Source organism: Rutidosis leptorrhynchoides, chromosome 10 (assembly GCF_046630445.1).
Source record: "Rutidosis leptorrhynchoides isolate AG116_Rl617_1_P2 chromosome 10, CSIRO_AGI_Rlap_v1, whole genome shotgun sequence".
Taxonomy (NCBI): domain Eukaryota; kingdom Viridiplantae; phylum Streptophyta; class Magnoliopsida; order Asterales; family Asteraceae; genus Rutidosis; species Rutidosis leptorrhynchoides.
Genome location: NC_092342.1, coordinates 267810000 through 267835546, shown reverse-complemented (window position 1 = coordinate 267835546; position 25547 = coordinate 267810000). Strand labels below are relative to the sequence as shown.

At 34.2% G+C, this 25547-nt stretch overlaps 1 protein-coding gene across 1 annotated transcript; it reads left to right on the top strand.

Moving 5' to 3' along the window:
• Positions 1–255: 255 nt before the first annotated feature.
• LOC139871650 (COBRA-like protein 1) lies at positions 256–8679 on the top strand. Its single transcript, XM_071859369.1, has 4 exons — positions 256–576; positions 1250–1409; positions 1508–1761; positions 8384–8679. The coding sequence occupies exons 1-4, from the start codon at positions 291–293 to the stop codon at positions 8677–8679; spliced, it is 996 nt and encodes a 331-aa protein (XP_071715470.1). The 5' UTR covers positions 256–290.
• The last annotated feature ends 16868 nt before the right edge of the window (positions 8680–25547 follow it).

Below are 25547 nucleotides of genomic sequence, written 5' to 3'. Positions count from 1 at the left end.
TATTATTATTATTATTATTATTATTATTATATTATTATTATTATTATCACAATTCCTTCTTTAGTCCACAAACGAATACGTTATGTTAGGTAATTAACTAATTATCATCTTGAACTGTGCAGGCAAGGGTGAGTATCCAAAACTACTATCAATATCGCCATGTAGACGTGCCAGGGTGGAAGTTGGGGTTCACCTGGGCTAACCATGAAATAATCTGGTCCATATCCGGTGCTATTGCGACGCACCGAGGTAATTGTTCTAATTTCAAAGATCAGATACCGCATAGCTGTATGCAAACTCCCGAGATCGTTGATCTGATGCCCGGCACCCAGTCTGTTAACTCGCCTGAAAACTGCTGTCGTGGTGGTCTTCTTTCGGCTTCGGCTATTAATCCCCAAGAATCATGTTCGTCGTTTGAGATTATTGTTGGTAACATACAAGGAAATGTGTCTTTACAGATGCCTGTAAATCTTACTTTGTTGGCACCGGGTCCTGGTTATACTTGTAGCTCTATTGAAGACACTCAACCGACTGCTTCTATTGTTGCTGGAGGACTGAGAGAAGAAGAAGTTTTTAGTAAGATATAATTCCGTTACTATGTTATCTGGATCAAAGTAGTTATTACATATGAACCGAGTTGGATCAGTTAAACGGGTTTGGATCGAAACAGGTCAATTTCAGCACATGTCAAAACGGACAAGCTGGCTGGGTTGAGCTGCAAACACTTTTGTATTCAATGTTTTATAATTAGTGCATTATTGCTTAACAATTTTACTACATAGTATTCTTAGAGTAACCTTTCGCCCCCTTTGTCCCGTCCCCTTATTGCAAAAAAAAAAAAAAAAAAAAAGAAAAAAAGAAAAAAAGAAAAAAAAAAGAAAAAAAGATGTTACTTAGTAAAGATATACACAACACAGTCGACCCATTCCTAATGAAATGGTACCACATTTCCACCTTAATACTAAAGGTTGAACTAAGATCAAACAACGTCGTACATATTGCTACTCTGGGGAGTACTCGGTCAGGACTTTTGAGGAAGTACTCAGATGTTGACCAAGTTTGACTTTGACCAATTTTGACCGATTTTCCGAGCAATTCCAAGTTTCGACCGATTTTCCGAGAAATTCCAAGTTTTGACCGATTTTCTAAGTAATCCCGAGTTTGACAGACTAATCGGCGAGTAAATTAAAGTTCTTCAACACTCGGACCAAATGAGGCTAGTTTTAATAGTGGATTTCTGGTTTTTCAGGAACATGGAAATCAACATGCACATACTCTAGTTATATCGCTAATAGAACACCAATATGTTGTGTTTCATTATCAACATTTTATAGCCCCGAAATTACGACATGCCCTCAATGCAGCTGTGGATGCAGACCAGCAGACAAGAAAACATTATCCTGCATTAGGTGAAGTAGTAATCTGCAGTTTACATATATTTTACTTTTATTAGGAATATAACTAATTGTTTCAAATTTATATCAGTATATGTCTGTATGATGAACAGTGGTTCTAGTAGTTCAGAGTTTATCAATAGTTTGGACACAGTAAGATGCACTGATCATATGTGCCCCCTTCGAGTCCACTGGCATATCAAAACCAACTATGCCGATCATTGGAGGGTGAAACTAACGGTTACGAATTTAAATTACAACCGAAATTATAGTAATTGGAATATCTTGGTTCACCATCCTGGTTTCAGTCAACCGACAACAACTTATAGTTTCAACTCTACTTTGCTCCATACGGCCGGGATCTCAGGTAAATACCATCTCAGGTAAATATATTTATTTATAATTTATTTATTTATATTTACAAACACACTAATAGTCGCCATCTTCAGTGTCGTTTACCCACTGATCAGCGTCGTTTCCTACTGTTCACTAGTGGGGGTATTTTGGTAATTCCTCATTTTTTTTTTCCCTTTTTGCTTTGTGACGTTTACGTCAGCATGGTGTAATTATTTATTACTCTGTAATATATTATTTTTAAAAAAAAATTAAATTATTATTTTTAAGTTTATCGTATATAACAAGAACCATTTTCCGCAGTCAATACTAATACTTGCCATCTTTAGTGTCGTTTTACCCATCGAGCATTGCCGTTTGGTACTGTTTATTAGTGTGGGTATTTTGGTAATTTCTTATTTTTTTCTTTTTGTTTTGGGACGTCTATGTCAGCATGGTGTTATTATTTATTAATCTGTATTATATTATTTAAAAAGAAAATTATTTTTATTGGGTTTATGGTAGCAGGAACTATTTTTCCGCAGCAACGCACAAACCACTCTGCTCATTAAACACAAAAGTTAGCAATAATTTAGCTAAAAGGGAATGGTACTCACAAATCAAACATGTTTGAAAGTTGCCGAAAAACTATTTTCAATGAACCTCCCAAGTTTTTTTCATTCAAAGATTAAGATTATTATTGTAATAAAATTGTATATTGTTATAATTCAGTAGGCTTATAACTACCTTTAGTGGTTTGATGTTATAATTCAGTAGGCTTATAACTACCTTTAGTGGTTTGATTCTTGATGTTATAATTCAGTAGGCTTATAACTACCTTTAGTGATTTGATTCTTGATTTAGAATACTAATAATGAAGTGTAAGAACAAAGATGATAATGGAGAGAAAGAAAGAAACACTTTGTAAGTGTGAGAAATGGTGCAAGTTTAATGCTTGCATTCATGAGTATTTATAGCCTAAAATCTCAATATAAAAATACATACTTTGTGTACCAAAATTGACTATATGTATACACCAAAATTGACTATCCATATCTATATTATTATTATTATTATTATAACACTCCCCCTTGGATAGCAATTTTATTTTGTTGAAGATCAACTATAAATTACTGCCTCGTTAAAAACCTTGCTAAAGAAAACCCAGTGGGAAAAAAAACTTTAGCTAAGGGAAAAAGAGTGCAGTATGGAGTTGACTCCCCCTCAAGTAGACATCGCTTCAGCTGTTACATCTTTTGAACATGTCTCATGCCAATGTTATGAACGTGTGTTCTGAAAATAGCAGTTGGAAGTGCTTTCGTGAAAAGATCAGCAGAGTTTTTGCTAGATTGCACATATCTCATTTCAATATGGTTGTCCTTAATGAGATTTTGAGTGTATGAGAAGAATCTAGGTGGTATGTGTTTTGTTCGGTCACTTTTGATATACCCTTCTTTCATCTGTGCTATGCAAGCTGCATTATCTTCATAGATAGTTGTTGGACTTTTATCGCGTTCTAGTCCACAAGAATCAGTAATGAGTTGTGTCATTGATCTCAACCAAAAACATTCTCGAGTAGCTTCATGTAATGCAATCACTTCGGCATGATTTGACGATGTAGCAACAAGTGTTTGTTTTTGAGAACGCCATGATATTGCAGTACCTCCATTTAGGAATACATATCCAGTTTGAGATTTAGCTTTATGTGGATCAGATAAATAACCTGCATCTGCATAACCAACCAAATCTTGTTTTGATTCGTTAGAATAAAATAATCCTAAATCAGTAGTTCCTCGAAGGTATCGAAATATGTGTTTGATCCCATTCCAGTGTCTTTTGGTAGGAGCAGAGCTGAACCTTGCCAACAAATTAACTGCAAAAGAAATGTCAGGTCTTGTACAATTTGTAAGATACATAAGAGCTCCAATTGCACTAAGATATGGTACTTCTGGTCCAAGAATGTCTTCTTGATCTTCACATGGACGAAATGGATCAGCTTCAACATTGAGTGATCTAACAACCATAGGAGTACTTAATGGTTTTGCCTTGTCCATATTGAAACGTTTCAAAATCTTTTCAGTATATGTTGTTTGATGTACAAGTAAACCATTAGGCATATGCTCAATTTGTAAACCAAGGCAATACTTGGTTTTTCCGAGATTTTTCATTTCAAATTCTTTCTTTAGAAGTTGAATGGCTTCATGGATCTCTTTATTTGTACCTATGATGTTAAGATCATCAACATAAACAGCTATGATCACATATCCAGATGTTGTTTTCTTAATGAAAACACAAGGGCAAGTAAGATTATTTGTATACCCTTTGCTTATCAAGTAATCACTTAATCGGTTATACCACATACGTCCCGATTGTTTTAACCCATATAAAGATCTTTGTAATTTAATCGAATACATTTCTTTGGGTTTTGCATTTGATGCTTCTGGTACCTTAAATCCTTCAGGTATCTTCATATATATATCACTATCAAGTGATCCATATAGATAAGCAGTCACAACATCCATGAGATGCATTTCTAAATTTTTAGAAACTGCCAGACTGATTAAGTACCTAAAAGTAATTGCATCCATAACAGGAGAATAAGTTTCTTCATAATCAATTCCCGGTCTTTGAGAAAAACCTTGAGCTACAAGTCTAGCTTTATACCTTGTAACTTCATTTTTCTCATTTCTTTTTCGGACAAAAATCCATCTGTATCCTACAGGTTTCACATCTTTAGGAGTGAGAATGATGGATCCGAAAACTTTTCTTTTATTGAGTGATTCTAATTCAGCTCGTATTGCTTCTTTCCATTGAGCCCAATCATGTCTATTTTGACATTCAACCATAGATGTTGGTTCTGGATCATCATCATTATTCATGATGTCATATGCAACATTAAATGAAAATTTCTCATCAAGATTTTTCATTTCATTTCGGTTCCATAATATTTTTGAATATGCATAATTGATTGCAATTTCTGTATTGACATCATTAATCTCCTCTGCAGTAGGAGTACTGATTTGTGGTTCTTCTTGAACACTTTCTTTTACTTCATTATCAGCTGATTTTCTTTTTCGAGGATTTTTATCCTTTGAACCGATTGGTCTTCCACGTTTCTGACGTGGCAAAGATTCATGAGTGACGTTATTGCCAGCTTTTGGAATTTCAATTCGAGCTGGAGTATTTACTGCTGGTATATATGATTTTGTCACCGTTTTTGTATCTGTAAATGCATCAGGCAATTGATTTGCAAGTTCTTGTATATGCATTATCTTTTGAACTTCTGTCTCGCATTCTTTTGTGCGAGGATCAAGATACTTTAATTGAGGTTCACACCATGAAACATCATTTTCTTTATTTTTCATTTCTCCCCCTAATCTAGGGAACAATGTTTCATTAAAATGACAATCAGCAAAACGTGCTGTAAAAACGTCACCTGTCATAGGTTCAATATACCTTAATATTGAAGATGTTTCATATCCAACATATATTCCCAACCTCCTTTGAGGACCCATTTTTGTACGTTGTGGTGTCGCAATTGGAACATACACTGCACAACCAAATGTTCTAAGATGGGAAATATTTGGCTCTTGACCAAAAGCAAGTTGTAGGGGGGAATATTTATGACTTGCACTTGGTCTGATGCGAATCAATGCAGCAGCATGTAAAATTGCATGACCCCATATAGATACAGGGAGTTTTGTTCTCATTATCAATGGTCTAGCGATTAACTGTAAACGTTTAATCAATGACTCGGCTAAACCATTTTGTGTATGCACATGAGCAACAGAATGTTCAACAACAATTCCTATAGACATGCAATAGTCATTAAATGCTTGAGATGTAAATTCACCAGCATTATCAAGTCTCACCCTTTTAATGGTGTAATCAGGAAAATGAGCTCTCAATTTAATAATTTGGGCAAGAAATTTTGCAAATGCCACATTACGGCTTGATAACAGACAAACATGAGACCATCTGCTAGATGCGTCTATTAGAACCATGAAATATCTAAATGGTCCACATGGTGGATGAATTGGTCCACATATATCACCTTGAATTCTTTCAAGAAACATTGGTGATTCTTTCTCAACCTTAAGTGGTGAGGGTCTAGTTATCAATTTTCCAAGAGAGCAAGATGTACATGGAACCATTGTATCATGATGGATTTTTCTATCCTTTAGTGGATGTCCATGAGTACATTCAATAATCCTTTTCATCATTGTTGATCCTGGATGGCCTAATCTGTTATGCCATAAACTGAATACACCAGGATCAATATATTTTTCGTTAACTACCATATGTATTTCTGGTACATTTATATGTGTATAATGTAATCCAGAACTAAGTCTTGGCAGTTTTTCAACCACATGACTCTTGTCAGTGATACTTAAATATTTCTCATTTTCTGTTGTCACTGACTGATAATCATACCCGTTAAGGTATATGTCGGAGAAACTCAATAAATTTCTGCTTGACTTGGGAGAAAATAAGGCATCATTTATTAAAAATTTTGTACCATTTGGTAGTATGAAATTTGCCTTTCCTATACCTTTTATCAAGTTAGCAGGTCCTGATATTGTATGTATAGTTCCTTCCGTTGGTTTTAGATCAATAAAATATTTCTCGGATTTAAGTATAGTGTGTGTAGTTCCACTGTCTGCTATACAGAGATCTCCACCACTTGATTGATGTTGTATTCCAGCAAAATTCATATTGAACTTCATATATAAGAAATAAATAGTGAGTACATTAATATTACACAATATTTTAAACGCAAATAGATAGTACTGAAACATTTAGCAAACATAATGACAAAGACAGACGATATTAAATCGTTTATTTTTCAAAAGACACACAACTTAAACATTCAAGAAATCTTCATATAAATCAGATGGTTTCTCAGTGACTGTTGGATCAATATTATCCACAAAATTTACTTCCTTTTCTTTACCTTTCAGCGAATCCTGATACATCTTAACAAGATGTTTAGATGTTCGGCAAGTATTAGCCCAGTGGCCCATTCTACCACATCTGTAGCAAGATTCTTCAGAATTTTTAGAAGAATTTTCTTCAACATCTTGTTTAATGGGCTTGTTTTGTGGTTGATATTTATATTTTCGTGGATTACTATTTCTTTGACCACCACGGCCACGACCACGACCACGTCCACGCCCATTACCATTACCATAAGGATGGTTTCTACCATAGTTATGGCTTTTGGCATGATGATGGTGATGGTTATTATAACCACGACCTTGCCCGCGTCCTTGTCCCTGTTTATAATTATTTGCAGTATTTGCTTCAGGGATTGCAAGTGTACCAGTAGGACGGGATTGCTGATTTTTCATTAATAGCTCATCATTTTGCTCTGCAACTAAGAGATATGAATTAAGTTCAGGATATGTTTTGAACTTTAGCATTCTCAAATTTCTTTGCACTGTGATGTTTGCAGCATTCATTGTGGAGAAAGTTTTCTCCATCATGTCTGCATCACTAATTTCATGTCCACAGAATTTAAGTTGTGAACATGTATTATACAGAGCTGAGCTGTATTCATTTACTTTCTTAAAGTCTTGGAACCTTAATGTTCTCCATTGTTCCATTGCAGCTGGAAGTAAAATTTCTCTTTGATTATTGAATCTGCTTTTGAGACCTTCCCATAAAACATGGGGATCTTCTACAGTCACATAATTATTTTGTAAGCATTCATCAATATGTTGATGAATAAAGCAACATGCCGTAGCTTGTTCTTTTTCAGAACAAGTGTTGTTTTCATTTATGGTTTCAAGAATGCCCATTGATTTAAGATGCATTTTTACTTTTATAACCCATGGCATGTAGTTGTTTCCAGTTGATTCTAAAGGAGTAAATTTAAGCTTTTCCAGATTCGACATTTTCTATTATCAAAAATTAAAACAAACATCATGATAAATTAGAGTCAATTTATATTCATAAGTATATAAACATTAAACATAAATTTAATATAACATAAATGATAAGTAGGTGACAGTGTCGACCATGTGTAAGCAATCATAAATAAATGTTATATAACAAAAATATAAATATTAGTAAACATAAATGAAAATTTGGCGACAGTGTCGACCATATATTTTTTTCAGGTGGTATAACCGACCTATATCATTCTGGTGGTATAACCGACCATATATCATTTTGGTGGCAGAGCCAACCATATTTAGTATTAAGATTATCGTGCTGATAACGTGTTATAATTCAGTAGGCTTATAACTACCTTTAGTGGTTTGATGTTATAATTCAGTAGGCTTATAACTACCTTTAGTGGTTTGATTCTTGATGTTATAATTCAGTAGGCTTATAACTACCTTTAGTGATTTGATTCTTGATTTAGAATACTAATAATGAAGTGTAAGAACAAAGATGATAATGGAGAGAAAGAAAGAAACACTTTGTAAGTGTGAGAAATGGTGCAAGTTTAATGCTTGCATTCATGAGTATTTATAGCCTAAAATCTCAATATAAAAATACATACTTTGTGTACCAAAATTGACTATATGTATACACCAAAATTGACTATCCATATCTATATTATTATTATTATTATAACATATATGATGAATCATGATATCTCTATTTTTGACCTTCTGATCTTTCTCTTCACCAATTCAATTGTGCAGATGATGTAGCCCTATTTTGGGGTATAGACTACTTTAACACCGAGCTTTTGAGCGCAGACAAGGATCAAGTGGGCTCGGTCTCAACTGAGATACTTTTAGCCAAGGACCACAAAACATTCACATTACACTACGGTTGGGCTTTGCCAAGAACTATCTACTTTGCGGGTGAAAACTGTGTCATGCCATCGCCAGACACTTACCCGATGCTTCCAAATGGTTCTTCTACACTAAGGCCTTTTCATAACCTAATCCTAATCCTAATCATATATGTTAACTACAAAATACTACTTTTCTGATACAACCAATATATTTAGCTTTTCACTTCAAAGTACTTTTTGGTGATTTAGTTTATTAGGAAGAATACATTATACATCAAGGGCTACTTTGCTAGTATGGCTTGTGTATTTGAACTAGTTTAATTAGTTTTTATGAGGTTTTATGCAGAATTTGCTTTTGTGTTCTTTAAAACAAAAGCTATTAATGTAAATTAGTTCTTAAGTTTTCTGCCAATCCAACTATCGATATACAATATTGACAATGCATATGAACTAACAACATGGCTGTGAGATGTGACGCCCCGTACAAAACCATCGTGTACGGTTCATCAACAACAGGATCATTACAAGGTCAACACTATATGCTGTTTGAAAACCAGTTTTGCATATAGCGTTTTACAAAAGACAACGTGCTTCCTATGAATAGAAGCATAAACATAAGTACGTGACCCAAAGGTCGTTACAAAGACATTGTTTGAAAATAACGTAAGTTACGAATGCAAAAGAAAAGTTCCATGATTGAGACATCTCTAAGTAATGCAGCGGAACTCTAACACAGCAGGTTCATAACAGCAAGTCTATAACACCAAGACAACAATTCTAACAGCGGAAGCAACATCGTCTAAGCACCTGAGAAATACACGCTTAAAAGTCAACACGAATGTTGGTGAGCTATAGTTTGTAATCAGTAAAGTAATGTAGACCACGAGATTTCAGTGCTTCAATCAGCAGTTTAAATCAGTATGAAAGTATATGCTTAACCGTGGGCACCCGGTAACTAGACTTAACGTATGTATATCACCCCCTAAAAGTGCATTTGGCGAGTGCATTTGTCCTCGAAGTATTAAACACCCGTTGAATGCTAGCGCGACTAGCCCGAGTGGGGATGTCAAACCCTATGGATCCATATCTAAGATTCGCGTTCACGGTTCAGAAACCAATGATTAAACGTTACCGAGCTAAGGGGAATCTTTGTGCCGTTTTGTAAGCCACACATATATAAAGTTTAAGTACTCGTGTCTAGTATGTAAAACGTAAAAAAAAGCGCATGTATTCTCAGTCCCAAAAATAGTAAAAGTAGTAAGGGATGCTATAACTCACAGTGAATAAGCAGTAAAAGTTGATATGAAACGTGTGCAGGTAGTAAGTCGGTCCGAAAGGTCGTCAACCTAAGTCAAAGGTCACTAGGTCAGTATGTTGTCCCCATAAGTTTAAAAGTGAATAAATTACGTTTAAGTGTCATCATCAACATCATCATCATTCATCAAAGCTAAGGTAAGTTTAACAAGAATAAAGATCGAAACAAAAGGCTGACTTTGGACAGCTGTTACGACCTCTATGAAAACCAAAAAGACGCGTAGTCAGTGGTCATGGCTCCGTATGTGAGTCCTCTAACCACTGACCAATTTTCAGAACCTAACTCGTCTTCGTTTGACCGTGGCGACGGTTTAAGTGCGAGTAGGTTAGAAATTTCAGCACAACGTTACAAAGGCGTAGTGACTTTCGGAAGGCTATAAATCCTAAACCGTATATCGGATTTAGGTGAGGCCTAAACGAAAAGTCATATACCCGAAACGAACTATCTGAAAATCAACTTTACAGAAGCCCAGAGAGTCTAATCAGACCCCAAAAAATAGTAAATAAGTACTCCGGTGGGATTCTTGGTGCTTGATGTTCATCACGGTTCTCATCCTTGATACTTGTAGCTTCAAGTGTACAACTCATTGATGTATTAGCATCACTTTGACCAAGGTTCAACCATCAACACACAATATGTTAAGACCAAGTAAAAATACAACTCACTTAAGAGTTTTAGAAGGATGATGAACCAAGGTTACATCATATTCTTAGTCTTAACACAAATACAAGTTCTATTTAGCTACAAACTTTCCTTCAATCAAACAAGTATGAACACAATCTTTATCAAATAAAGTAATGGAACCCTAAGCTAGAGAGCTTGGATCCTTTTCACACAATTTATGAGATTACAAAGCTAGAAAGCTTGAATCTTGGTTGTTCTTGAAGATCTTGAAGCATAAAGCTTAGATCTTCAAGTTACATGAAGATCATAAACACAAGTTTTGATCTTTATAACAAAATAATGAGATCATAAGTTAGAAAACTTAGATCCAATAAAAGGAATGAAGATTCAAAGCTAGAAAGCTTGAATCTTGGTTGTTCTTGAAGATCCTTGAAGCATGAAGCTAGATCTTCAAGTTACATGAAGATTACAAACACAAGTTTGAATCTTTACAACAAAATAAAGAGATTAAAACCTACAAGATTTAGATCTAACAAAATAAGTGAAGATTCAAAGTTAGAAAGCTTGAATCTTCCATGTTCTTGAAGGATTCAAATCCAAGTTTGAATCTACAAGATATAACAAGATCTAAAAGCTAAAGAGCTAGATCCTTTAATGATGATGATGTCATGAATGAGAAGGGAAGAAGAAGAAGAAGAAAGTTTAATTCTTACACTTTTTAGAGTGAGAAAGACTAGAGAGAGAATTAGAGAGTATGTGTGTGTAATTTGTGAATGAGATCAAGTGTGAAATGGGATAAATAAGCTTGGTATTTATAGAAGGTGAGGGTGTGACATGGTGGTGGTGGCCGTGGGTATTGGGAGGGGACAAGGGGGACAACTTTTTGCTTTTTGGTTAATGGTTGTCTAAAGTTGGTGCTTATGTTAGGATCCCATGCAACATTAAGGATAATGGTAAGCAAAAATGCTAGTATGTTCCCTCTAATAAATGAGCATTTGTCTTACATTATTATGGGTCACTAGTCATTAATAATTGGGCTAATTAAATAGTCCACTAGCTAGAGTAGGGTGGGCTTAAGTCCAACAAGGTAGAGAGTCCAACAAGACTAACTAGTGTGCTCTAGTAAATTACTAAGCGTAATTAAGCATCCAAAAATCCAAGTAATTGTTATTATAAAATAACAATTAGTATTTCGTAGTCATAATACTCCGATTATGACAAAAGTTAAACGTGTACACAGTACGCAGTTCGTTCTAAACGTCAAGTGACACTAACAGTCATAAAGGCTTCCGGGGATCAAGTTAAGTAACCTACGTACTGAAAGGCACGTTTAAACATATAAACAAAAGTAATCCACATGTAGTAAGATCCCAGAGTATAGTATAGCTCAGTACGCACAAATACGCAGTTTCGTGAAAGCACAAAAGCAAGTCGAAAAAGTCGGGTCGTTACATTACCCACCTGTTAATGAAAATTTCGTCCTGAAATTTTAAGCTGAGGTAGATGGTAGAGTTGAGAAGAGGTGAGGATATTTCTGTTTCATCTGATCCTCTCGCTCCCAAGTAAACTCAGGTCCTCATTTTGCATTCCATCGGACTCGGACGTTCGGAATCTTGTTATGTTTCAAGGTCTTGACCTCACGGTCCATAATTTTGATAGGTTCTTCCATGAAATGGAGTTTGTCGTCAATAGTAAGCTCCTCGAGAGGTATGATGAGTTCTGGTTCGGCAAGACATTTCTTCAGATTCGACACGTGGAAAGTGGGGTGAACTGCGCTCAATTGAGTCGGAAGATCCAAACGGTAAGCAACGGGTCCAACACGCTCCAAGACTTCAAAAGGACCAATATATCGCGGATTCAACTTCCCACGCTTTCCAAAACGGATTACACCTTTCCAAGGTACAACTTTCAACATAACGCGGTCGCCGATTTGAAATTCGCGATCTCCACATTTAAGGTCGGCATAGCTTTTTTGACGATCACGGGCCGTCTTGAGCCTCGCTTGAATTTGGGCAATCTTCTCGGTTGTTTCATGGACGAGTTCGAGACCGGGGAGTTGTTTTTCACCTACTTCGGCCCAACAGATAGGAGAACGACATTTACGGCCATACAATGCTTCAAAAGGTGCGGCCTTAATGCTTGCGTGATAGCTGTTGTTGTAAGAGAATTCGGCTAACGGCAAATGTCTCTCCCAAGCTTTCCCGAAATCAATAACACAAGCATGTAACATGTCCTCCAGAGTTTGGATCGTGCGTTCGCTCTGTCCGTCGGTTTGCGGGTGATACGATGTACTCATATCTAGACGTGTTCCCAAGGCTTCTTGTAAAGAACTCTAAAATCTAAAAGCGAAACGGGTATCACGATCTGAGATAATCGATAAGGGTACACCGTGACGAGATAAAATCTCCTTTATGTATAACTGCGCCAGTCTCTCCATCGTATCAGTTTCCTTCATGGCTAGGAAGTGTGCAGATTTAGTAAGACGGTCAACGATAACCCAGATGGTATCATAACCGCCTACCGTCTTCGGTAGCTTCGTGATGAAGTCCATTGTTATTCCTTCCCACTTCCATTGCAGGATTTCGGGTTGTTGAAGTAACCCAGATGGCTTCTGATTTTCGGCTTTGATCTTGGAACAAGTTAAACACTTTCCGACGTAAGTCGCAACATCCTTCTTGAGGTTTGGCCACCAATATTGAACCTTGAGGTCGTAGTACATCTTACCAGCTCCTGGATAGATTGAGTACCTTGACTTGTGGGCTTCGTCTAGAATAAGGCTCCGTAAATCCCCATAACTAGGCACCCAGATTCTTCCGGTAAAGTACCGGAGTCCAGTCTCCTTGACCTTAAATCGAGAAACGAGAATGTTCAAGTGCTCTTGAGAAATATTCTCCTCCTTGAGAGCCTCTTCATGAGTTACGCAGATCTGGCTATTGAGATTCGTCTGAATGGTGATGTTCAAGGCACGGACACGAAGAGGTACCGTTCTCTCCTTTGGGCTCAAGGCATCGGCTACAACATTTGCCTTGCCAGGGTGGTAACGAAGTTCACAATCATAGTCGTTCAACATCTCAATCCATCGACGTTGTCTCATATTCAGTTGCTTCTGATCAAAGATGTGTTGGAGGCTTTTGTGGTCGGTGAAGATAGTGTGTTGGTTGAATGTGGGTTAATACACTAAACGATAAACTTAATCAAAGTGTAATTAACCAAAGAATATGTTTTGATGATGACACATACATATGCATAAGTGATGACTGACATCTTAACATAAAACACGCAAGGTCACTAATCCATACTTTATCTTGCAAATGACCAAGTCAAACATAGGATTAAGAATGAAATTAAAAGTTCAGGTAAACACACAGTCGAGGTACGGTCGACCGCATAGTCAACCGTGAAACCCCAAACTGAATTGCAACGCAGTTTTGTGAAAACAAGTTACACGGTCGGCACCACGGTCAACCACAGTGCGACCGCAGTTTCTTCTGTCACCGTTTTTGACCAAATAAAGTTTGACTAGTTCCCGACATCTATAATTCATGAAACCTTTCTCAACATGCTTATAATAAATGCCTTCTCCATACTCAATTGAGTTTTGGTCATAAAAACACTAATTGTGATTAATTACGCCTAATGACATCTTAATGATAAATTAACCAAGATTAGGCATAACACATAAGTGTTAATCAATAACTTGTGATCTTAATTCTTATCTAGATATCCTTAGTATGATCATCAAGTACCAACACACTTAAGCCAATATCACTAGAACAATAATTGCTATTAGAAACGACTTAGTGATTAATTAAGGCTAAATGAAGAACAATGCTCTCAAGGTTAAACTAGAAATGACTTGTAATCCTAAAACACACTTAGATACATTTAGGATGATCACCAAGTCCTAACTAGAGATTTCTCTTCCCTTGTGCATGTGTTGGACATTAATGTGTGCCTACACATTAATCATGTAATGTGTTATATTGCACATTAAACTTATTAAGTGCTTGAATTATAAGTTGTGCAAGTATCTATATGATTGATCCTAGAATAACTATCTCTTGCTATGTGAGTATTACTTTCTACTTGCTAATAATGCTTAATACTCATAAACTTTTCAACTTGATTAATATGTTTGCCATGTGCTCATTAGTTAGGATTCAAGTAACTAACCTACTCCAATAGATTAAGTGTAAAATGGTTCACAATGAAACTATAGTCAATTGTCTATTTGGTCTAGTCTAAGTAACTAAGTGTGATTGCTTGTTCAAGAATAACTTAACCTTAATGTTTCTACATACTTCATGATTATCTTATAGAGACATTATTCAATTAATCCCTAACTAAACTCAAATGAAACATGACTTGTGATTAATTGGAACTAGGAAGTTAATGATATAGTGACTAGCCTTTAGAATTGAACCAAGAGCATTAATGTGACTAACTAAGTCTTGACCAAACTGAAATTTCCCTAAATATCAATCAAGACACTTCCCCAAGAATGTTGGGTTTGCCACTTTTGGAATGATTAGTCACTTTCATGCAATAAGACCAAATCTCACACACTTAATGCATATAGTACTTGTATAAGATGTTTGGTTTCTTTTGCAGGTGCTAGAAGGAGTAAAGGTGCCAAACTGTGGTGTTCAAATCTGAGTCAAACGGCTATACAACGGATACCAATTTTGGAATGGAGCACGCACAGTCACACCACGGTCGACCGTGCAGGCAACCGTGTATCAACGGATATTTTTTGAATCCCACTATAAAAGGCAAACATTTAAGAGCATTTGAAGCTAACCCTCTTGCACATTTCAAAGACTTATCTTCAGTGATCACAAGTGCATCAACTACTACTCAAATGTGATCAAGTAAGAGAAGATTCTATGATCTTATAGATATAGAATTGGGTTGTTGTAAACTTACTAATCAAAATCATTTATCTTGTGAGTTTACTTAATGTAATGTGTGTCCTAGTATTGTGTTAGGATCATCATTGCAGAGTGTATAAGTCTTGTAACTTCAATTAGTGGAAGCATAGACTAGCTTAGTGATCTACTTCCTTAAAGGGACTTAGGAAGTTGATTAATCTTATTTGGAGATTAATACTTGTCCAAGGTGAAGACAAGTTGATCTATGTTGGAGTTGATCTTTCAAAGGGATAGAAAGATTAGGTTTGTTGTCTATTAAAGAAGATTGAAGACTTGTAAATCGGATCTCCACCGGGTTTGGAGAAAAGTGCTTAGTGAAGCAACAAATCCCGATTAGTGTAATCGGGGAGTGGATTAAGGTGGATTAGTTAACATTAACCCGAACCACTATAAATCCTTGTGTCTATGTTCTTTACATTACTTCATTTATCATTTGAACATATACACTACACACATCAAGTTTGAGTTGAGTTGGTTGATCAAAGTAAAATTGAATTTGTTGATCAATCGAAAAATTGGTAAAAACGTATTAAGTAACTATTCACCCCCCTAGTTACTTACATAGTGCTCTTGGTTCCATACAGATAGTGTCTCCACAGTTTGAGTGCGAAGACAACGGCTCCAAGCTCAAGATCGTGAGTAGTGTAGTTTCGCTCGTGAATCTTTAGTTGTCGGGAGGCGTAAGCAATAACCTTCTTCCGTTGCATCAATACACACCCAAAGCTTTATCGGGAGGCATCACAATACACAACGAAGTCATCACTGCCTTCAGGAAGGGATAGAATAAGTGCGTTGGTTAACTTCTGCTTCAGGGTTTGGAATGCCGACTCTTGCTCGGTTTCCCAAACGAACTTCTTCCCCTTATGAGTTAATGAAGTCAAAGGACGCGCAATCAAAGAGAAACCTTCGATGAATCTACGATAATAACCGGCGAGGCCTAAGAATTGGCGGATATGAGTCGAAGTAGTGGGGGTTTCCCACTTGCTGATAGCTTCGATCTTTGCCGGATCGACTTTGATACCCTGATCGCTTACGATATGACCGAGAAATTGAACTTCCTTCAACCAAAATTCGCACTTAGAGAATTTGACATAAAGTTGCTCTTGTATCAAGAGTTCTAGCACGAGTCGAAGATGTTGCTCATGTTCTGTTTCACTTTTGGAATAGATGAGGATATCATCTATGAAGATGATAACGAATTTGTACAGATATGGCTTGCATACACGATTCATGAGATCCATAAATATGGCAGGTGCGTTAGTTAAGCCAAATGGCATCACTAGAAACTCGTAATGACCATAACGAGTTCGGAACGCAGTCTTCAGCACATCGCTCTCCTTCACCCTCAACTGGTGATAACCTGATCGCAAATCGATCTTGGAGTAAACACTGGATCCTTGCAGCTGGTCGAAAAGATCGTCAATTCTAGGAAGGGGATACCGATTCTTGATCGTTAACTTGTTCAGCTCACGATAATCGATACACATGTGAAAAGATCCGTCCTTCTTCTTTACGAACAAAACAGGTGCGCCCCAAGGCGATGAACTCGGTTGGATAAACCCTCGGTCTAGCAATTCCTGCAGTTGACTCTGCAACTCTTGTAGTTCGGAAGGTGCAAGTCGATAAGGTGCGCGAGCTACGGGTGCAGCTCCTGGCACTAGGTCAATCTAAAATTGCACTGCTCTCGATGGCGGTAATCCAGGCAACTCTTCTGAAAAGACGTCGGGAAATTCGTTCACAATTCGTACTTCATCCATGCTTTTCTCTTCAACTTCTAGCTTCTTCACATGTGCCAGAATAGCAAAACGCCCCTTCTTCATAACTGATGTGTGCGAGATGTAGTATGAAATAGATTATATTTTACTACAAAATACTATTAAATACGATACAATTTACACAAGTTATTTATTTATTTATAGAATGGAAATACCTAAACCTTGCTACAACACTTATAGGCAGTGTACCTAATCGTAGAGTAGTGTAGTTTTTAGTAAGTCCGGTTCGTTCCACAGGGAGCTGGCTAAGTTTAACGCTATATATATTTTAAACTATATTTGTATATAAATATATTTATAAGTAATATTATTATTATTATAAAGGGGGGTTTTTACCGTTTAGTGACCGGTTTGTCGATTTTATGTCTTAAGTCACAATTAAAACCTAATGTAAAATATTAAATATAAATATAACTTAATTTAAAGCGTAAAGTAAATGACGATAAATAAAAGTGCGATGAATAAAATTGCAGTAATTTAAAGTACGATAAATAAAATTGCGATGAATAAAAGTGCGATGAGATATAAAATAAAGAAATTATGCTTATTTAAACTTCCGTAATCATGATGTCCGACGTGTTGATTTTAATTTATTACCATGGGTTAATTGTCCTTTGTCCTGGATTATTCGATATGTCCATCTGGTTTTTGTCCATAACAGTCCATCGGTCATAAATATAAAGTGCGAGTGTCCTCGTCAAATTACCCTTATACCCGAAGTCAAATATTCCAACTAATTGGGGACTTAAACTGTAATAAGGTTTTAATACATTGTTAATGATTACACCAGGTTATCGACTGTGTGCAATCCAAGGTTTTAATACTTTATTAACAATTACACCAAGTGTCCTTGTATGTAATCCACCCCTGTTTTAATGAGTCCATTGACTATTAATCCATTCTCGTGTCCGGTTAAATGAACGATTATTAGTATTTATAAATATCCCGCACATCGTGTCCGATCGAGTGCATGTGGTTATTTATAATTACCTCAAATTGTAAATCTCTATATTAAATTAACGAACTATCATTCAGTTAAACAAATATAAAGCCCATTAATAGCCCATAGTCCAATTTCCACATGTGTCGGTCGTTTGTCCAAACCCCAATTATGGTCCAAAGCCCAATAACCCCGTCTTAATATTTAGTCCAACATCACGATTACTTCGGCTTAAATAAACATAATAATAACTTAGCTACGAGACATTAATTTAAAAAGGTTGAACATAACTTACAATGAGTATTAATCGCGTAGTGTTACACGGACAGAATTTCGACTTAAAACTTAAAACATTCGCCACTATAACCTTATTATTATTAACTTAATATTAAAATTATAATTATAAAATAAATATAAATATATTTGAGAGAGTGCAGAGAAGTGTATGATGAAGGTGTGTTAAACTCGTTGCCCAAACTTGCAATTTATAGCACCTGACCAATGATTTGGGGCCATGCGATTGCATGGCCTGGGAGTGTTATTCCCATGTGATCTCATGGAGGCCTGGGACAGCTCACATATTTTTGTTTTATTGTTTACCGACGTTTTATTTAATATATATAATATAATATATATAATTTTTTATAATTATATATATATATATATATATATATATATATATATATATATATATATATATTATATTATATTCTTGTGCATAGTTGACTTGTAATTTTAGGTCCGTTGCGTCGCGCGTTGATAGTTGGTTCATGTCCCGGTTCTGGATTTTCGAACCTCCTTTCGTACAGTTTAATATCTTGTACTTTGCGTTTTGCGGCTTGTACTCTTGTAATTATGAGACCTTTCTTATCAATAAATTGAACCACTTGGATTGTACTTTGTACTTTTTAGCTTTTTGGTCATTTGCGTCTTCAAATTGTCGAATCTGTCTTTTGTCTTCACCTTTTATTATTTAAACGATAATCACTTGGAAATAGAACTATTACAACTAAAAGCTTGTCTTTCTTGAAGGATAATGCTATGAAATATGTGTTTGTTTTTAGCATTAACAAATATTCCCACACTTGAGCGTTGCTTGTCCTCAAGCAATATAGAACTTGAAATAAAAACATACTTGAATCACTTCTTTATTCTTCACACTTTGTACATCAGTGATTTTGATACGGCGGTATGAATAATGGTAGTAACATTGTGGTTTACAGTCCCACATGACTATAAAAATTTAGATCCTTTAGGAAATTGGATCTTTATGAAAACATTTGATCTTTTGAAAATTCAATCTAGCTTTTACCCTAGATAAGTTTTCTAGAATAACCCTTCACCGGTGTTTGCAAAATATTTTTGTGGGTTTTGTGGGTTTTAGATTTGAAAATTTTAGCTCAAAACTTGCGGTTTTGTGTCACCCACTTGCTAACCTTGTATTGGGAAAGCAACACATCCAGTATACTTGTTCCGTATATTACCTTTCGGTTAACTACCGTCCGGTTGTAAAGGAAAGCGTTGAACAAGCAACTGTTAAGGCAATGTCTAATGACATGCTTTTGATTATGGTTTATATCGTGTCGGATGCAATTACTATCTTTTGTAGGAGCAATAGTAAAGATCACCCTATAGTTTTTTGGTCTGGCACAAGGTCCTGTCTTCGACCATGCTATGCAACCACCGTTCTTACAGTTGACACCCAATTTGGTTCAAGTGACCTAATGAATTCCAGGTGAATTCCTAGGATTTTACGTTCAATGGTAATGAACGTATTGAAAATAGGTTTTCAGAAAACAAATCAGTTTGTAATTTTTATCAAAATATTTTCTCGTTCAAGCTCGAGTTTAGATATCATTGAATTCCATGAGTTTGAATTCTCAATCTTTAAGGTCAATCTCAAGGATTGAGTAATATCAGTCTTAAAAGCTGATTTTTGATCTTTAAGGAGATTATCCTTTCTGGGGATCTGATTCATTAGTCTTATAAGCTAATTTGCACGGTGCTCCCCCATTGTACGAGACAGATCCTCTCATGGTTAGGATAAGTCTGACCACTTGGCGACCCTGTTTGATGCTGAGGTCCGTGGATTTTCTGCTGATTTTAGTGATGACTTTTCTAGATTTTTTGTCAACCTACAGCTGGTCTGGATGACAACTTCCTGACCTAAATCAAGAAGCGCATGTCTTTTTCTCGAAAGACTTTACTTCCTTATAAATTCTATTTGTATTACAATAAACTGGGTAAAACTGATTAATATCGTCCAAAACAAAAGTATCTTCAATTATTTGTACAAAAATATGTGATATATGTTTTAAATAACTTGGTAAATTTTTCCCACACTTGGCTTTTATTTTTCTTTCTTTGCCTTTTTATTCTTTTCTATTCCATTTTAAATGAATTCAAGCATTTTGGGTTCTTTCTCAATTTATGTCCTTTCCGAGGTAACAATAATTTCGGTGTTAACACCTAGTTTTATCGTTCATAAATATGTATAAACATGATTTTGAGTTCATTTAATTAAAATTTTTTTAAAATTTTTACTAGAAGTGGGTAGTCAGTATATAAGACTAGGGCTGTTCTTTATTATCAGAGAGCACTAGATTCTAATACAACTACTGCGTTACTATTAAAGTTTAACGGTGGCTATTAAACCAAGTGAATAAGTCAATTTTTTTTTAAAACCGAAATAATTTAATCCCTTCCCACACTTAAGATCTTGCAATGCCCTCATTTGCAAGAAATCAGTAACAATTTAAATTATTGAGGGTGATTAGCGTAGAAAAATGATTAAATTTTACCAAAGTTTCCAAACATATTGTTGTTTGTTTGAATGATAAATGGTGCACATCATTTGTTCATTCTTACAGTTGTTATTTCACATATATTTTGCATCTTGTCGTCAAAATTAGTTGCTTTTGCTGAACTTAATGCCAGTCTTTGAAAATGCGCTGTTTTACCCTGTTGTGTACATGAGATAAAATACATACAATACAAATATAAACATGCATGGTATTTTGAAATGGGACTTAATATCCCACTTTCAAATTACAAAATTGAAATATTAGTACAAAATAATAAAAATATTAAACATTACATAAAAGTATCAAAATGTTAAATGTTTAACATAAATAGATAAAAATAATAAAAGATAAGAAATCACCAATGGAACACTATTGATTTGGATAGGGATTCCAGTTCATATCATCGCTCGGGTTCCATGGTTGGTGATAGGTGTCCTGGTAGGCTTGATTGGGGTCGTACAGGTTAAAGGGTGGTCGCATGTCGGGCTGATGTGGTGGATAAAAAGCAGGCCAAGTCGGGATGTAGTTATGTGGTACCTGATATGATAGCTGTCTCATGATTTGGTGCTGATGAACTTGCCAGCTATCGTTTTGGCGTCGCCTGGAGTGCTCATACTCATCCGCGGCTCTCCACTGCTCATACTAATGATGCCTAGCCTGGTTATTCATTTCCACCTCATCTACATGCTAGAAGACATCAGTATAACTATCCCTAATGACATCCCTAATGTCATCTGCTTCCTCCATCTCCTCATTCGAACCCCTCTCTACCTGCGGATGGGTGCCCTGATATGGTATTGGCATATTGTGCCTCCATTTTAGTACCTTTGCACCTTGATAAACCTGCAAGCCTATGCTCTCGGCTTGTTCCTCAATCTCTACCATCAGACCCCCATGCTCTTTATCTACACCTAAGTGCTCTCCAATGAGAGTAACAAAAATACCTCCCCCTATAATACTTCCTGCTTGCATACCCTCAACCACTTTAGATAAATAGTGGCCTACACAATAAGGAATGTTAACAAAGCTCCTCGGGTCTCGAATACACTTAAGGTAAAATAAATCGTTTAAGGTCATTTTTTCCTTGTTTCTACCCCTTTGTGTAATCGAGTTCGCTAAGAATCTATGTATTACCCGGAGCTCTGCTCTATCAATATCTAAGTAGGAGTGTGTTCCACCGCGCGTAAATTCCCTAAATCTTGATATACGCCTCCATATGGCGTTAGCGTCAAAATTCCTATCTACTCTTTCACCTTCAGTAATTAAACTATTACAATCAGGTGTAATAATCTCAGCGGGGGTGTAGATTAATAAAGCTCTAGCCATGTCCAACATGGACATTATGTACATTGTACCTCCTAAAAGAAATCTAATAAAACTTTTATCTCCTATCATAGTAACTTCATTATTTAACTCTATAGTGCTAAGCAATTCAACACACCATTCTCTATATATAGTTCTACGTGTAGTAAATAAGCGGATCCAATCGTTAAATGCAGAGTTACCATACCTCTGAACTAGTAAATCCCTAACCGGTTCGGCTAGGTTAACCGCTTCCAAAGGCTCCCAATCGATTACCCGGGGCATTTCAATATTTTTGTGGTAAAGAATGTGCATGTTCTTTTGAAATTTTGGGTATTCTGTCCAACAACGATCGAATCTTAGGTTTGGATGTAACTATTGGTCATCGATTAGTGGTGTGATGATCCGGGAATTTCTGACCAAATTTAAACTTAATCTTATTTGATTTCGACACGATAAGCAAAGCCTGTTATATTGAGTTTTGAAAACTATATTCATGTATGTAATTACTATTCGACCATTACCGACGATTCATGAACAAATTGTTACAAATAAATATATATATATAGGTACATAAATAAGTGTGTGTATATATATATATATATATATATATAAAAGTATATATATATATATATAATAATTTGAATTAATAGAATACATTTAATCAATTAGAATTAAAAATGTAAAAATAATAATTTGAGTAACTAAATTACTATTAAAAGAAATATATGTAGGATATTATCACGACTATATATGATTTCTAATTATTGTAACATATGTATAATGTATAAATAAGGAAAATTTAATAAAAAGTTATTATTATGATTATTAAATATTCTTACTTTCATTACTATTAAAATAAATATCAATATTAATAATATTATGATACAAATATGAAATTCGGTATGTGCAAACTAGTATAGTATTACTATTAAATTTTTTTATATAATTTCTATTATTTAATAATACGAATTATTATCCTTATCAGTGGTAATATTAATTATGTCATTATAATTAACTTTATCATTAAAAATACTAATATCATCATTTTTTTATAATGTTTATCAGAAACATTATTATTTATTGTTATTAATAGTAGCATTATTATTATTAAGATAATTAATACTATTATTAGAATTGTTAATATTATTATTAATATTATTATGTTATTATTATTAATAATATTCAGTATTGTTATTATTATTTATTAATAGGATTATTATTATTATTATTAAAAATTAAGTTTTATATTTAAAATTAAATTCACTCTGTTATACTTAGCTGTCTAACTGTTATATATGCGACTTATTATCTCTGATAGATTATAAACGATTCCAAACACTGAGATAATCCAAAATCTGTCACAATTACACATCTGCTTTATTTTTTTTTATTTTTTTTTATTTCCCTGATTATGATTCTGTCGACCTTTTTAAGACTATATGACTCAATCAAATTTAGAGTAAACGACACCCGACCACCTACATTATCAATTAACAACTTCAATTATCCTTTTACAGCTTTCAAATTATCGGCTTTAATCAGAAAAAGGGAAGAACAGCAGTACCTGCTCTGTTCTTATTCCATTTATTAAACATCTCGAATTCGAAATAGATTTCAAAATGTATAAACGTGGTTTTGTTAGGATTATTTTGTTTAAACTATCTGCAAAATATAAGCTTTCAATTCTTTTTATTCACTTCGAATTTAAGGGTCATAGTTTTAAAATCATAAAGTCAACGATTATTCTTCAGCCAAATTTGAGCTTTCTGTTTAAATATAGATTAAATTAATAGTTCCTATAGTTTCCAGGAGGGTTTTGAAACATTTTTCATTTTATGATCGTGACCTAAAACAACCTCTAAACTTGAATTTGATTTTGAGTTCAAACGGGACTATTTCTTCCTGATTAGCAGCTTTTTAATTAATTAATCTGTTGTTTTAATTAGCATAATTAATCACTAATAGTTTCTGCGTCCTAAAACTAATTCTGTAAAGTAATACTAGTGTGAATTGATCCCTACTCTGGTCAATTGGGAATTGAGGTGAAGAAGAAAGGGAAATCAGTAAATTAGTGTCAAGTATAATTAAAACCCAGTATATTTGAGAAAAGGATGAACAGACGGATGGTTAGACAGTTGGTTGTGAAGCGAGAGGTCTCGGGTTCGAGTCTCGGCATGGACGGTTTATTATTTTTATGAGCAATTAAAGGTAGTTCATTTATTAACTTACTTTTATTATTATTATTATTATTATTATTATTATTATTATTATTATTATTATTATTATTATTATTATTATTATTATTATTATTATTATTATTATTATTATTATTATTATTATTATTATTATTACTATTATTACTATTATTGTTATTGTTATTATTATGATTATAATTATAATTGTTATAATTAGTATTATAAGTGATATCAATGTTATTATTATTGTAGCTTATCAATTAAGTATTATTATCATTATTATAGTTATTATGATTATAATTATTATTACTAGTATTATGAAAATAATATAAATTAGTATTATTTCCATAAACATTCGTATTAGTAACATTCTATAATTATTAGTATTATTATTTGTATTACCACGAGTATTATTATTATGTAAATTACTAAAATCGGTAACATAACTATTGTTAACAGAAAAATTAATAGTTTACAAATATAATTATTAATATCATTATTATTATTATCATTAATAGAATTATTAATATTGTTATCTCATTAGTAATATTAAGTATTATAATTATTATCATTTTTACCACTATTAATATTTGGTTTTATTATAAATATTATTATTTTTATACAAATGATATATATATATATATATATATATATATATATATATATATATATATATATATATATATATATATATATATATATATGTGTGTGTGTGTGTGTGTGTGTGTGTGTGTGTGTTAAAAATATATTTAATGCATATAACATAACGAAAATTTATATTTTATATAACAACATGAATATATGAAACATATATATTATTAATATAAAAAGTATACAATTAATAAACTTATATATATTTGTTCGAATTACTATTACAAGTATTAATATACATGATTGAATAATAGGTTCGTGAATCCGAGGCCAACCCTGCATTGTTCAGTTATTCAATATAGTCATATGTATTTTTACTACAAAATACATTAGGTGAGTTTCATTTGCCTTTTTACCCTTTATATTTTTGGGCTGAGAATACATGCGCAATTTTTATAAATGTTTTACGAAATAGACACAAGTAATCGAAACTACATTATATGGTTGAATTATCGAAATCGAATATGCCCCTTTTTATTAAGTCTGGTAATCTAAGAATTAGGGAACATACACCCTAATTGACGCG